We start from the raw sequence: 14583 nt of genomic DNA, 5'->3' as shown, positions 1-14583 counted from the left end.
GATAGTGATGACAAACTCATGGATGGATGGGCACGCAAGGTATTTTCTGCTGGGAGTATGGCACTAAAATCGGCCAACTCCACTTGTGCCTTAGCAAAGTTTTTGCACACTATGTGGAATTGCATTTCGCTAGCGACTGAGCATGGGGTGGCTTTCTAGATATTTTGCAGGATGGCAAAGCTGCCATATGTGAATCCCTTCAGTATGGGTTGAAAACTGTGGATAGTGCTGCAAGGTCCATGGCTACGAGCACTGTGATGCGCAGATTTGCGTGGTTGTGGAAGTCAGGTTTTGCACCAGATGTGCAGGCCTGTCTTCTCAACATGCCCTTTGATGGATCGCATAATTTTGGCAATAAGGCTGATGAGAGCCTTGAGAAGTTGCAGACCTCCAAGACAGCTGCCAAATCTTTGGGCGCTGGCAACCTCAGCCTTTTTGTCCTAAGGGACGTTCAATGGAGGGGTGTTTCCTTTCGCTATTACTCCTCGTTTGGAAAGGCGAGAGGGATGGCCAGTCAAAGGGGCCAACGTAAATTCCCTCGTGGTGGCCGAGGTAGGGGTGCCAAAGCCGCTCGGGCAGCTGCATCTTTGCCATTATGCACTGCCGCTTCTAAACCGCTCTGGGGCGTTGAGTCATTCTCCGGTGGGGGGGCAGGGTGTCACAGCATCTCGAAGAGTGGCGAGCTATTCAGATGCGTGGGCTCTGGATACAATAGCCCACGGTTACTGCCTCCCTTTTCTTTGCAGGCCTCACGACAATCCACCAGGGAAACAATCTTTGAAGGTTCCGGATCCGCTCTTTGTGCAGGAGATTTTAGCTCTGCTGGAGAAATGAGCTATAGAACCAGTGCCTGTGGCGGAGGGGAACAAGGGTTGGTATTTCCCTATTTTTTGATATCCAAGAAGGATGGAGGACTGAGACCAATCTTGTTACGATACTTGAACAAGTTCCTCAGGAAGGACAGGTTCAGGATGGTCACTCTATCTCAGATCCTTCAGGCCCTCCAACTTCAGGATTGGTTGGTGTCATTGGACCTGCAGGATGCTTATTTTCATGTGCCGATCCATCTCAGGCACAGAAAATACCTGAGGTTCGCAGTTGGCGGCTCCCATTATCAGTTTTGGGTACTGCAATTCAGGCTCACCTCTGCCCGAGGGTCTTCACCAAGCTCATGGTGGTGGCAGCACATCTCGGGAGAGGAGGGGATTCACGTCTACCCTTACCTGGACGATTCTCTGATCAAGGGCGCGTTCTCCCAAACAAGCCTTGGATCATCTCAGCATCACTTGCCACTCCTTTCACAAGCTGGGCTTCTCCGTCAATTTCAAGAAGTCGCAAATGACACCATCCCAGCGGCTCCAGTACATAGGGGCAGTTTTGGACACGTCCTCGGGGAGGTGCTCACCACCGAAGGTGAGGGCTCATCACATTCTTCAGATGGTCACAAAATTTCAACAAGCCGAGACTTTCGAATTCTTAAGGTTGCTAGGCCTCATGGCGTCCTGCATTTTTCTGGTGCCAGAGGCCCGCTTGAGAATGAGCTCCCTTCAGTGGGTTCTACGGACTCAATGGTCCCAGTTCTCGGGCAGGATGTTGGATCTCCTTCATGTTTTAGTCTCGGTCTCGCAGGAGTTTCTGTGGTTGGCCTATGAGAAAAATCTCATGAAAGGAGAACCTTTTTGGCAGCCATGGCCAGATGTCATCGTAGTGACGGACGCTTCACTGACAGGGTGGGGAGCCCATGCCAATCATCTGTCCATCAGCGGTCGTTGTTCTCCATCGGAGTCCAGACTTCACATCAATCTTTTGGAGCTGAGAGCCGTCAGACTAGCGCTGAAGGCTTTCTTGCCGTCTGTACGGGGGAAGAATGTCCTGATAATGACGGACATCACAGTGGCGATGCATTACCTCAACAAAAGAGGTGGTGTAGGCTCACTACCTCTGTGCAGGGAGGCAGTGCAGCTCTGGTTCTGGGCAATTCACAAGGGAATTTCGCTATCAGCGGTTCATCTAGCCGGAAAGGAGAACATGGCGGCGGACGCTCCGAGCGGGCAGAGCGCGGTCTCCCACGAGTGGGAGCTAGCTCAGAAAGTCCTTCAGGAGATCTTCACCCTTTGGGTGACCCCACAAGTGGAAATGTTTGCGACCGGTGCCAACCGGAAGTGCGAAATGGATTGCTTGAGGAGAGGAGCTCTAGGAGACGCGTCAGTCGTGGAGTGGCTCTTCCCGCTACTGTACGCGTTTCATTCCTCAAGTTCTCAGGAGGTTGCAATGGTTTGGGACCCGCATGATCCTCATTGCTCTGGATTGGGCCAGGAGAGCGTGATAACCAGACTTTCTAGACATGTCCATCTGTCCTCCAATGCGTCTGCTCCTAAGAGGATCTACTCTCGCGAAAGGAAGGTCTGGTTCTCCACCCGGAGGTCAAGACTCTCAACCTTCACGCATGGTTTCTGAGAGGTTGAGATACCGGGATTGGGTCCTCCTGGGTTACATGATGGAGGTGTTGCTTTCGGCTAGGCGGCCGGGAACAAAGTCCCTGTAACGTTGCTGTGAGTTTTGCGACTGGTGCAGCGGAAAGAATGTTGATCCTTTTCAGTGCTCGATTCCGCACGTTCTCTCCTCCTTGCTTTCTTTGGCCGACAGGGGTCTTCAGGTGGGCACCATTAAAGTTTATTTGGCAGCCCTGTATATCTTTAAGTGCTCTTCAGAGGAATGTTCTTATTTTAAGATTCCACTGATCAGTCAGTTGCTGAAAGGGCTCACAAATGTGTTCCCGCCGTTGCTGTTTCAGGTGCCGGTTTTGGGACCTTAATTTGTTTATGAAATTTCTGATGGGTGCTCAATTTGAACCTTCGCACTCTTGTCTGTTAGTTGTTGACATTTAAAACCATTTTTTTAGTTGCAGTTACATCTGCTAGAAGAGGGAGCGAGTCGCAGGCACTTTCTTCTAAGCCACCCTTTAATTTGTTCCACAAGAACAGGGTTGTATTGGGAGTACGTACGTCTGTCCTTTCTTCTCAAGGTTGTGTCAGAATTTCATTTGAGTTAGAAGGTGGTTCTCCCCGCTTTCTATCCTCCTCCTCATCCTAGTAAGGAAGAGGAACGGCTCCATAGGTTGGATTCTAGAAGAACCTTGAGCTTTTATCTCTCCAGAATGGCCAAAATCAGAGAGGACGACCATCTCTTTGTGGGGTATACTGGACACCGTTTAGGACAGTCTGTTTCTAAGTAGACCTCATCTAGATGGGTTAGCCTCACTATTTCGGAATGCTACCGGTTGGCTGGGTTTGCAGGCTCATTCCACCAGGGGTATTTCTACTACGACAGCCCTCCAGACGGGGGGGGGGTGAAAAATATCTGTGATGCTGCAACATGGTCCTCTATACACAAGTTTATTGAGCATTACTCCCTGGATACGTCCCATGCTCAGGATGTTGCTTTACTCTGCCATTTAATTTGGTATGTCTAAATGTGTTTCCCTCCTTTAATCATGGTTACTGCTTTGGGAGTCTGTCATAGATGAGGAATATGTTGGAGGACACAATCCATTTGAAGAACAAGTTACTTACCAAACTGTTAACGTTCTTTCGACTGGATGTTCCTCAAACGTATTGCTCATCGCCCTCCAAGCCTACTCCACTGAAGAATTTCCCATGCCATTGCAGCTTACGTCCCGTAAGGCTAAGTGCAGTCGATGCTGTGTTCTGGGAATGTGTGCCACACGTGAGGGGTCAAAACATGAACTGAGGCTATGGGCGCCGTGCGTGCTACTTATAACATCCGACGACGTAAACCCTGACAGAGGCCCTGGAGGGCGCCCTATGCTGTAAAAATTCCAAAGCAGCACAGCTGTGGACATCATGTGTCTTAGATGAGGAATACGTCGGAGGAACATCCTGTCGAAAGAACATTACTAGTTTGGTAAGTTACTTGTTCTTCTGAAGGACCAAAATGATGGCTCGGCCCTAAGAGCTGGGGGCAGTGAGTTCCACGTCTTTGCCGGTAGCACTGGGAAGCTGGAACCGCCAGCTTTTTGGAGTTTGTGTTTTGGAATGTGAAGACAGTGAAGGTAGTTGGATCTGGTAGGCCTGGTGGAGTGTTTCTTTGAAAATGTGTCGACAAGATGTTTAGGGGCCGAGTTTGAGAGACATTTGCCGGTGATCACTAGAGTTCTGAGTGTAATCCTGTCTTGTATGGGGAGGCACTTAGTGTTGCTGGAGCGAGGAATGTTAAGGGCAGTTCTGAGAGCACTGTTTTGCACTACTTGTAACTTATTCATGTTTCGATTGCTAGTACCGAAGTATAGAGTATTTCAGTAGTGCAATTTTGAGAGCATCAGTGCTCTGGCTAGATTGATACAACTATTAATAGACAAGAAGGGCCTGCACGCAGTAATTCGTTTGCACGTGTAAGCAGCTGCTGAAGCTGTGGCTTTCACTTGTCTAGAGAGGGAGAGTGTAGAGTCCAGATATACTCTTTGATATCATTGGATATTTTGATGTTGTTCCCATCAATGTTGAACGAGTTACATTGGGAGTCCAGTTTATAAAGATGCTGCCTAGATCCGATGAGTAGGAGCTCCGTCTTATCGTCATTGAGGCAGTGGCTGTGATTGGCCATCCATGCTTTTATTCTGAGGTAAGTTTCATTCAGGAGTTTGGAGTCATTGAGATAGGAGCCTGAGAGATTGATGAGAATTTGCGTGTCATTCGCGTAATTCGTATATGAGACGTCCAAGTCGTCGCGGTAGTCAAACAATAGCTTCATAAAGATATTGTATAGGGTCGGGGAGACACAGGAGCCCTGAGGGACTCTGCAGGTGATGTGTGCAGGGTTGGCAGAGGCCGTGGCAGAGAAGACCCTCATAGTTCTGTTTGAGAGGAAGGACTGGATCCAAGAGACGTCTTGGCGAGAGAAGGAAGCTGCTGTGCTCAAGTGATTGAATAATATATTGTGGTCGATTAAATCGAATGCAGCCAATAAGTCAAGCAAGAGTAGTAGGGCAGGATTTCCCTTATCTTTAGATTTGTCCAGCTGGATTTTTCATTCCAAGAGGGCTATCTCTGTGCCGTGCCTTGGTCTAAACCCAGATTGGCGCAGGCCTAGCAGATTGTTGACTTGAAGACGGTTTTGTATTTGGATATATGCTGCTTTGTCTAATATTTTCAAAACAAAAGGCACAGTGGTTATGGTTCTGAAATTAGTTGGGATGCTAGGGTCTAAGTTGTTTTTTTTTAAGAAGAGGCATTACCCAGACATCTTTGAGATTTTTTGGGACAGTGCAAGCATCGCCTTTCCTTTGGTGAACTTCCGTAAGTATCGAGTGAGATGGGTACAAGTTGGCTAATATTGAAAACAAAGTCCTATTCTGTCACTCCTCGTGCCGATCCACACCTGCCTTCTTACTTGGACTGCCATGAAAATCGAAAAGGGTTTTTTCTTGTAGTTCCGTTTCTCATATCGTTGGCGGCCATCCTGTTTTTGATTCATCTTTTCTGAGGGGTGAGGAGAGCTTTCTGTTAGACATTGTATTTCTGTTTTATCTCCCAAAAAGAATCTTTAACACTGGGTGGTTCGTGATGCTAATGGCAATAACACTGTGTGTGATCTGCTGCACCAAGTAGGCATGTTATACCCTCTCCTTTGGGCTGGTTTACTTTGGCGACGGGCGGCTGGCTATTTATGCAACGGGCCACATAAGCCATTATTCAGTAAGTAAAATGTTTTGAATGATTGATTGTATGCACTGTAGTTATTTTAGGCATGGGAGCTGCTCCAGATTTTAGTTGCTGTGCAGATTGTGTAAGAAAATCTGCACATTGTTTGAAATTGTAGAGAAACCCCTCAACGCTTGCTCCAGAAAAAATACAACCCAGTAGGGAAAGGCCCAGCACACCGCTTGCAATGAGAGCACGGTTTATTCCCATAAAAAACAAGTACGCAATAGCAAAGATCTCTGCTTCCACAGAGCACTCTGACGAAGACAACGTGGACGACCGCTTATAAAGGAGAGAAGCGTCTCAACTGACATAAGCCACATAGGGTACAAATCTACATAGCTGGTTGGTGGAACCCTATCCATAGGCGGCCTGGTCCATATGGGATGCCAGGTCATTGGTTCCAGCTTCTCCTGTCCATCTTCTTCCACATGGGGTTCTTCTCAACACGTCATCAGGCGCTGGGCTTCATAATTGCCAATTAAGGATGAAACTTGTAGCATGCCCCGTCTGTAACCCAATATGCACCTGGTACTGCAGGCACAGGCGCAGAGGCTACTTTAGAGCTCATCCTATCTTACAAAACCCAGCTCGATCCCAGATGCATCAGCATCGTTCCTGGTCTTCCCACCCTGAGCTTTAAATGTGTTACTTTCCCTCTCTGGCACCTCGCAGCACAAATCATTGGGGCCTTGGATATTCTGTTGTGATCTTTATAACAAATGGATTTTCTAACAGTTATATGGTCTTCGGGCTGGCTGGTACTTTGAAATGTTGGGGTCTTGGGACAAGGGCATCTTGACGCTATAACTTAGGTTTTGAACTGAGGTGGGTTTGTGGATAGTGCCCTCCTTCCCTTGGGAGAAACGATTGCTGGGAGCTCTCGCCCCCTCATGGCCTTGCAGGGTGCATTCTTTCAGGGTTACGCTTGCTGAGAATGAGACAATGCCGAGACATCTGCCAAGGCTGCATCCTGCTTCTGCGCGTACACACACGCACCAGGCCTCGATTTCAAGATGGCTGTTCTTTTCTAAAATGGCGTCTTATGTCTAGCACAATCTGCACCCAGTCTCACTATAACCTACCCCTAATACAGCTTCTATTGGCCCCCTCCCCCCTATAACCTCTGCAAGCAGCTACAGCACAGTCTTAGGCCTCTGCTGTATTCCAAACCCCCTCGGGGCCTGGGAAGGATCACCCCCGCTTCCCAACAAAATCCTTAACAAATGTCTAAAGAACAAAAATATACACAACTGCATTGTTGAATCTTTAACTGTCTCATGCGTTTTAACTGCTTTTTTTGTCTGCTTCCTTTTCAGTCCATTAGTGCTGCTGTGGCATTTTTCTACAGCAACTACCTGCTCCTACAGTGGCAGCTCCTTATCATGGTGCTGTTTGGCTTCCTGGGCACAATCTCCTTCTTCAGTGTGGAGTGGCATGCTCTGGCCCTGTCCACCCTGGATCACCCTTACAGCAGCATCTGAAGAGGACGACCCAGCCACTGCCACCAATGAAGGCCTATTCCCCCAAGTGTGCTGCCAGAGGATGTTTCACGAGTGGCTTTAGGGAATGGAAGACATTGATGGGGAGGTTGTTGGTCCTACACCTCTGCTGCTAAATCCCCACTTGTGAATTGAAGAACCTTTAAGAGTGGAAGTGAGAAGAACTGCTGTCTTCCTACACCTTTGCCATTACTTGAACTCGACAGACTCCACGTTTAGGAGGAGGAATGTATTCTCCTCAGTGAATATAATCTGGTTACCACTGTTACTATATAACTCATCCCATTTTACAAGAAAAGAGTCCTAACCCGATGCCTTATCCCTCAACGATCGACAGATGTGCTTGTCCTCTGACAAGAGTTAGACACCCTTTACACTCGAAATGCTTGCACAGTATTTTGCACTTCATGGAGTAGCTGTAAGACATTCACAATTCCTCATTGCTCACGGTCCTTTAGTGATCACGCAGCACTTGTCTGTTGTCAACACTGCTTCTTGAGTGGGTTGTTAGACCTGGCCCTGCCCCTGCCCCATGGTAGTGGTGCTGCTGCTGCACGCAGGATAGTTCAGTTCTGCCCTTTCACTCTTGCTGTTTAGTACCTCCGTCGCTAGTGTGGAAACTATTCTCTATGGTGAGAGAGGAGGAGTGCCAATTAATTCTTTGTTTACCATAAGGAATTTGAGAGTGTAGGTGACCAAGGTGACATGAAAAGCATTTGTATCGAGTACCTTTGTGCAATAGAAATGTCCAATCTTATGTGATGCCGAAGTATGCTTAACAATAGAACAATGTTTAGTGCAATCCTGTTGAGTGAGTGGCGTTGTGTACCCCAGACCTGTACATGTCAACCTGCCTTTCTCTGACACTGGGTCTTCTGTGAAATCACACCCTTTTTGGCTTTTGACAAAATAGAGAAAGCGATATAGAGAGAAATGTTTTTACTGTAGAAACAAAAGGTGAACTCTTCTCTTTTTAAAAAAAAAATAAAATGTTGTTGGCCTTTATTGTGGTGAGAGACCTTTGGCCGTGCAGCCGCTGAGACCTCTCGCTTCACATGCTCCACCATGCTGCAGAGTTCACTGGACACTTGGCCTCTCTGACAGGTCTACTCCGTTTTTAAGTCATCCTTTTGCTATTTTGAGGTAATATTTAAAGACTAGTTAAATACCGTACAGTACCGTCCTTTCTTAAATGTGACTTGTATTCTTGTTTTAAGTCTTATTACCAATTAACCAAAAAAATCAAAACTCGCTCCACTCCAAGGCTATTGGAGCCGTGGCTTCTCCTAAAGATTTTGAAGCAATGATCATTCACTAGAAGTACATTTGGGAATATATTTCCTTGGAGTCTGATACTGAATATCAAAATTCATCTGCTTCTGAACTCTAGTACCTCACTTTGGTGGAGGTAATAATGGGCTTTGATGGGATTGCATTTAGTCATTGCATTTTTGACTGACAGTTGCTTTTTCTTCCTCTCCTTTCTCCGTCTGGGTGTTTTTACAGTCGGCGACTGACTTCCGAGGACAATTCTGAAAAAAATCTTTATTTCTACCATTGGGGGTCCGATTCAATAACCTCTTAACTCTTGATAGCTTAACTCAATGTCATAGCCTGTTCTACAGCATCAAGGAACGCTCATTGTTCAGAGTCTCATGACATTGAGTCTATTATTCAAGTGCTTTCCATGTCTTCACATTGTCCGCTTGCGCTTGTGGTGTATGCCGCATTGATCGCTGTATTGATCCTTTTCCTATTTTGGACGTGTCAGACGGGGATTACGTTTTCGTTCTTTGTATGTCTCATGGTTCAACCACATGTCTTCAGCTTCTGCTATGATCATTGCACCTCCTCTGCCCCCCGCTATAGACCACTGGCTTCCTAAATTGACTCCTGGTCCTTCATATTAGGTTAATGACAAGGTTTGGCAAACACACATTTTCTTCAACAAATTATTTAATAAAATGCTGTTTATAGTGCAATCCTCATGAGCGAGTAGGAATACATTATTTGGCCAGTCAAATTTCTCAGGATGCAGACAATGTTGGCCGTTGTGATTAGGGCCGGACGATAAGGACCAAAAGTCATATCTCGATATTTGTGGCCTAAATGGCGATATACAATATATATATCGATATTGTTTATGTGGGTTAAATGCTCAGTTGTAAGCCAACTACATGCGAGATACCAACAGTACTAATACTGAACAGTCATTGCAAAACACAACTCGAACATTCATTGTCAGTTAACCTAATCCTAAAATTGTAATTGATTCAAAAGGGCATCATCTGAACAATAATGGCAATACTACAAATTAAATGCAAGTAGGATGCACACCCCTACATGCACTGAACAAGGCATTAATTAACATTCTGTTATATTGGTTTGTCATCTTAATTTAATGGGTGACAGATATAGATATTTCTGAGGCTTGTGGAATCTGCTTAGAAATTCGAAAAGGGACGTCGACAGGGCGTACCAGTAATACTATCCCTAGTGTGACGTCCACAGTACCCATGGTCCTTCACATGTCGAGGTCCCTCAGATAGTTTTTTTCCGCCATCGTGAGCAGTCGCTTACCGCAGACTGCAATTTCGGCTAGCGCCATTTACTTAAAGTTTAAAGATAGTTACTCTTCCTGTCCTTTTTCGACCGCTGTGTCTCGACACAGTGAAAAATCAATGATCGAAGGACTAGACGAACTTTTGAAGGCCCAACAGGACCAGGCCCTTACAGTAGGGAGAGTGTGGGGCGGTCATATCACAATGTATTTCTTCACCCCTTTCCTTTCTCACCCTGCTGCCTGCCCCAACCATGGATAGGACACTTTACATTCTGCACATCCTGTAATAAAACATTTCTGTGGATCGATAAGCACAAGGTGTGTAACCTGTGTCTTAATCGGGACCACAACGAAGGGCACTGTTGGGCTTGCAAGCTCTTTCGACCCAAGACCCTTAAAGATCGTAGGACGAAACGCTGGGCCCATCGCGCAATGCAGGCCGAGGCCGCCATGGACGTGGAGGGTGCCTCCAGCAGCGACGTCCTTTCACACGGCGAGGGTGACGGGGCAACTCCCACATTCCCCAGTGGTAGGCCCTGACCCTGGAAGACAGGCCGGCGGCTCTGTTGTGGGGACTGCACCCAGCGGCAAAAGCACCCCATCTCCCCACACTAAACACATACCCCTCTCTCAATAGCTGGCTGTGGTACTCTTTTTTTCACTTTGTGATCATCTTGAATGGCCGCTCTAGTCTGGCATGTCTCAAAAGCAAGGAACCACCTTGTGGTGCATGTGTCTGTTAGATCTTGACCAGACTAGCTATATATGGATCCTGGAGAACCAAAAGTAAAGGCTTCTATTCCCACTTTCACTGGGTTAACAGCGGTAAAAATGTCAAGTTGAAAGCTGCGTGCCATAAGACACTCCCCACCTCAATTCTACACATATGCACAGTGCACATTCCACACATATGCACTCGCCATGGTTCAGTTATTGCTAGGCAATTTCTGGCGGCGAGTGCAAATTTTGAGCTCTGGTGTTAAAGAAGTCTAGTGCTATAAACCCTACTCTAGAGGTATTCATTTCGAGCCAGTTTCTGTTTCTAGAGTCCCTTCCTCATGTACTTTTTCAAATCCTGTCCGTAATGCAGTCATGAGATTGGGTGCGTTCATTAGGCCCATACGATGCATATTTCCATATTCCCATGGAGAACTATAACGGGTGTCTCCCATTCAGCCTGAACTCTGCCCTGATCGTGGTCACTGAATGCTTTGAGTGACAGGCCACCTGTGACTCAAGTTTTGTATTTACCCTTACCTGGAATATTGCTTGATCATGTCTCTTCACCAACTCAATTTTAGACTTTTTACATTTGCAGATGGCATGCAGCACTGTTCAATCTGATTGATTACATCGCGGTTAATTTATTTCTCACTCTTTAAGGCATCTGCTTGCCAGGTCACCATATTAGGCAATGCTTTACCTCCTCCAAAAGGTTGCAGAGCCTGCCATGGAATCCAGTGGCAGATCCCATTGCCAGCCACTATGGAATTGCAGTCTTTGGTCTATGGAGTGTTGCAAATAAATCATTCGTCTTTTCACAAGTTTCCATGAGAATGTCGTCTTCATTTACGCAGACACTACCACATCAATATTCTGCTGGAACATGCAAGGTGTGGACATTATCTTTCTCTGTGCCTGTTGGCACCTTGCTCCTCTTCTCAGCTCACTGTAAGGAAGTCATTATGATAGTGGATGGGCTGAGTCATCTCTATTACATTCCCGATTACCTTTGTGATTGGAATATTGCTCAGGTTTCCTACTAGTTTTGCTACCAGAGACCATGCCCAGTTGATGAAACAAGATGTGACATGACTTCATTAATTTTGACCCTCGTATGGGAAATAGATACGGTTTTGAGGGAGTTTTGAGGAGCCAATGACCCAAAACTGAATGGGGAGCATAGTGATGTGGGTGCACCATAAATGGAACATGTTTAAAGTTTCGTAGAGTTCCTTCCTCAATGGCAGGTCATACTTCACAACGTTGTTACTCTGTACATGATACTGATGCTAGAGAACTACAGTTGTAGACGAGCAACTATTTCATGCAAACAAGCAATCCTTCTGCTTGCACATGTGTTACTGCTTAAATCTCTGGGTGCTTTCTGTATATCCCTCGTTGGCATCTGGGCATGATGCATGCTTTACAAATGATTCACTCATGAGTTTGAACAAGGCAGCACGTCAGTGAGGATCTCCTCCCTTTTTTTTTTTTAAAATGTTGATTGTAACACGAGAAAGCAGAGGGGCCAGGGTTGTGGTGCCATTGAGTGTTGCCTCAGCCCCCTTTACTGTACAGGATTTCTTTGATTTGTCGTTCTTTGCTTGAGGATTTGTAAATATGTGAAAAACCTCGAACTGACACTTTGAAAAAGGATTTTATAGCATATAATCCTTATTTTTAACAGTAACATTTAGGGGGCATTGTACTGTGAAATGGAGTTCTCAGAAATGGTCAGGGAAATAGATTTGAAAATCTAGTGAAAGCAATATAACTAGAAAAGTTTGAAAGAAGCCTATCTTTTAGAAATGCACATTTTACCTCTATGCACCTGTAACTACAGCAAATATGTTCACTTTTTCAAAAAATGTCTTGTGTGGGGAATAGACAGATAGTGTGAGGTTTTGAGCATTAATGTTTGAGCATTAAAATACAATTATTTAATAATCCAGACTATACAGCCGTTATCCCAGAATAACATGAATGGTGGGTCATTCGCTTTAAAGAGGAGATGTGAGCTATCAGTTGATACTAATGTTCAACAGAGACATTGACATTTCCATGGATATCCGTAGACATATACAGGAAAAGACTGGGGTATGGCTTGGTTACGAATTTCCAGGTGACTGTGCCAATTTATTGCTTTTATGAGAGGATGAGAAACGTTTGTGTGGGATTTTTTTCAGTTATTTCAGGTGGCTTTGTTTATTTTTATTCCAACAACCGTGACATTGGAGTAATACTCTCATGGACACTGCTGACCATGTTAAGATTTACCTGCAATACTAGACCAAGGAAACTCTCTGATGGTATGCATGTATAGATAGATGTATATATGGTTTTTGTATAGCTGTTAACACCTCCTTTAAGCTGGTTCAAAGCAATATTGGGGCCGAGGATGGCAAAAGATGGTCAGGGTTGGTTTCCTGGCTGTTGTCATGTGCTCTCAAAAAGGAAGCAAAGGGAACATGGAAGTTATTTCTTTCTGACTCAATTCACTTGGTTGTGGCCAGGTGTTTCCCGTAAGTTGTGTGTAGAGGCCTTAACCAGTAATGCTCCCCTCCCTTGTCACCACTACACACACCAAAGAGAAAGGAGTAGTTTGTATGTAATATGAAGTCTCAAATTAAGGGCCAAATGAAATTGTGTATAACCAGATCATTTGCCATAAGGGATTTGCACAACACATTTATATTGAATCCACAGGGAAGTTGGTGTGTTAATACTAATACACTGCTGTAGAGGTTATCAAACTGGTCTGGGCTATATTGGGGTTTCCTAAAGACCTCTTGAGGCTGGGGTAAATGGATGTGGGACACCATGCGTGCCCCATTTGTGCATAAGTGGCAGTCTTTGAAACAAAATATCCTTCACTTCAGCAATTTGGAAATATCAAAGACAGCCCTGTGCCTTCTCAGATGTCTTACATTACTGAATGACCTTACTGCCACCTTGGGTATTATGAACACAGCAGGCAGCTAAAAAGACACTGTAGTGGGTATTTGAACCCAAGATGGTTGTCCCCTCGGGTGCACCAGATTTTTGTGAATTGCCACCACCACTGCTGCTGCAATGATTTGAAATGATCCTAGAACTAGTCCTGAGTCCCCTGAAAATCAGAGTGTCTTACTGTTCTGCACTGTGGTAACTTTGTCTAGCGATCATCTTGCTGCATTTTTATTGATCAGCCGACCAAAAGGAGTAGATTCTATGTTATTGCCAGGTTAAAATTGCAAATGAAACTGTAAAGTCTAGAATCTTATTTTTTGGCTGTAATTTATTAAAACAAATTGAAAGAAAACTCTTGGAATTGTGCAAATACATTTGATTATAAAAACTGGTTGTGTTTGCCTCCTGTTTTCACACAAGGAAAATGTATTTCTTCTTTGTCTATCAGTTATTGAAAACTGAACTAAAATCTACATTATATGTTATATGGATGCTAGAAACCTTGGGAGGGTAGCAATGGATTAAATTGTATACATTATTTCACCTTGGGGCAGGCATGCTTTCAGATGGGGTCTCGTCTTACGCTCTTCATGTTGACAGAGCTGCTGAATGAATCTTATGAGTCATAATCCACAGCAGTTGAGGTCATCGTTCAAATCACGCATCAAGAATCCCAACCGCTGCATCCAAGAATAATACTATAGCCTTGCTGCCAAGCATGCAGTGTGATGTGCTACAATTGCTAGATTGAAGACAAAGGAACAACTTTTTCTAGAGACTTGTGTTAGAGGCTGGGAATTATGATTAGTGAGAGGCATTAATACTGCAACATTATGCCCTGAAATGCAAGTTTTACTTGCTGTTTTCAGTGGAGATTCCCAGCAGCCACCTTTTGTAGTATGTACATGCAATTGGGCCACATGTGGCTGTTGAGAGGGTGCAGTTCACATGTACCTGTTGCTCTCTATTATCCTTTGATAGTGTTTTTATTTTATTGTTATTTTGTTTAATGCGCAGACCTAGCTTGAGAGCAGCGGAGTGCTGTACAGAGTGTGGGTAGCCAGCATTTGGGCTGGCATCTTTTAACAGTAGCGCAGTACTGTGAGGTCTGTGCATTAGTATGTGC

The 14583-nt window shown here is 45.2% G+C and overlaps 1 protein-coding gene across 1 annotated transcript in view; it reads left to right on the top strand.

The window, feature by feature from the left end:
• The window catches only part of MFSD11 (major facilitator superfamily domain containing 11), a 1014059-nt gene extending 1000214 nt beyond the window's left edge, over positions 1-13845 (top strand). Inside the window, exon 14 of the mRNA XM_069654654.1 lies at positions 7040-13845. Within this exon, the coding sequence (XP_069510755.1) occupies positions 7040-7204 (165 nt within the window). The 3' untranslated portion in view covers positions 7205-13845. The remainder of the gene's footprint in view (positions 1-7039) is intronic.
• The last annotated feature ends 738 nt before the right edge of the window (positions 13846-14583 follow it).

This window comes from Ambystoma mexicanum, chromosome 3q (assembly GCF_040938575.1).
Source record: "Ambystoma mexicanum isolate Mex_15411 chromosome 3q, UKY_AmexF1_1, whole genome shotgun sequence".
Lineage (NCBI taxonomy): Eukaryota > Metazoa > Chordata > Amphibia > Caudata > Ambystomatidae > Ambystoma > Ambystoma mexicanum.
Note: the sequence above shows the minus strand (reverse complement) of the source record. Positions and strands in the feature narration are given on the sequence as shown.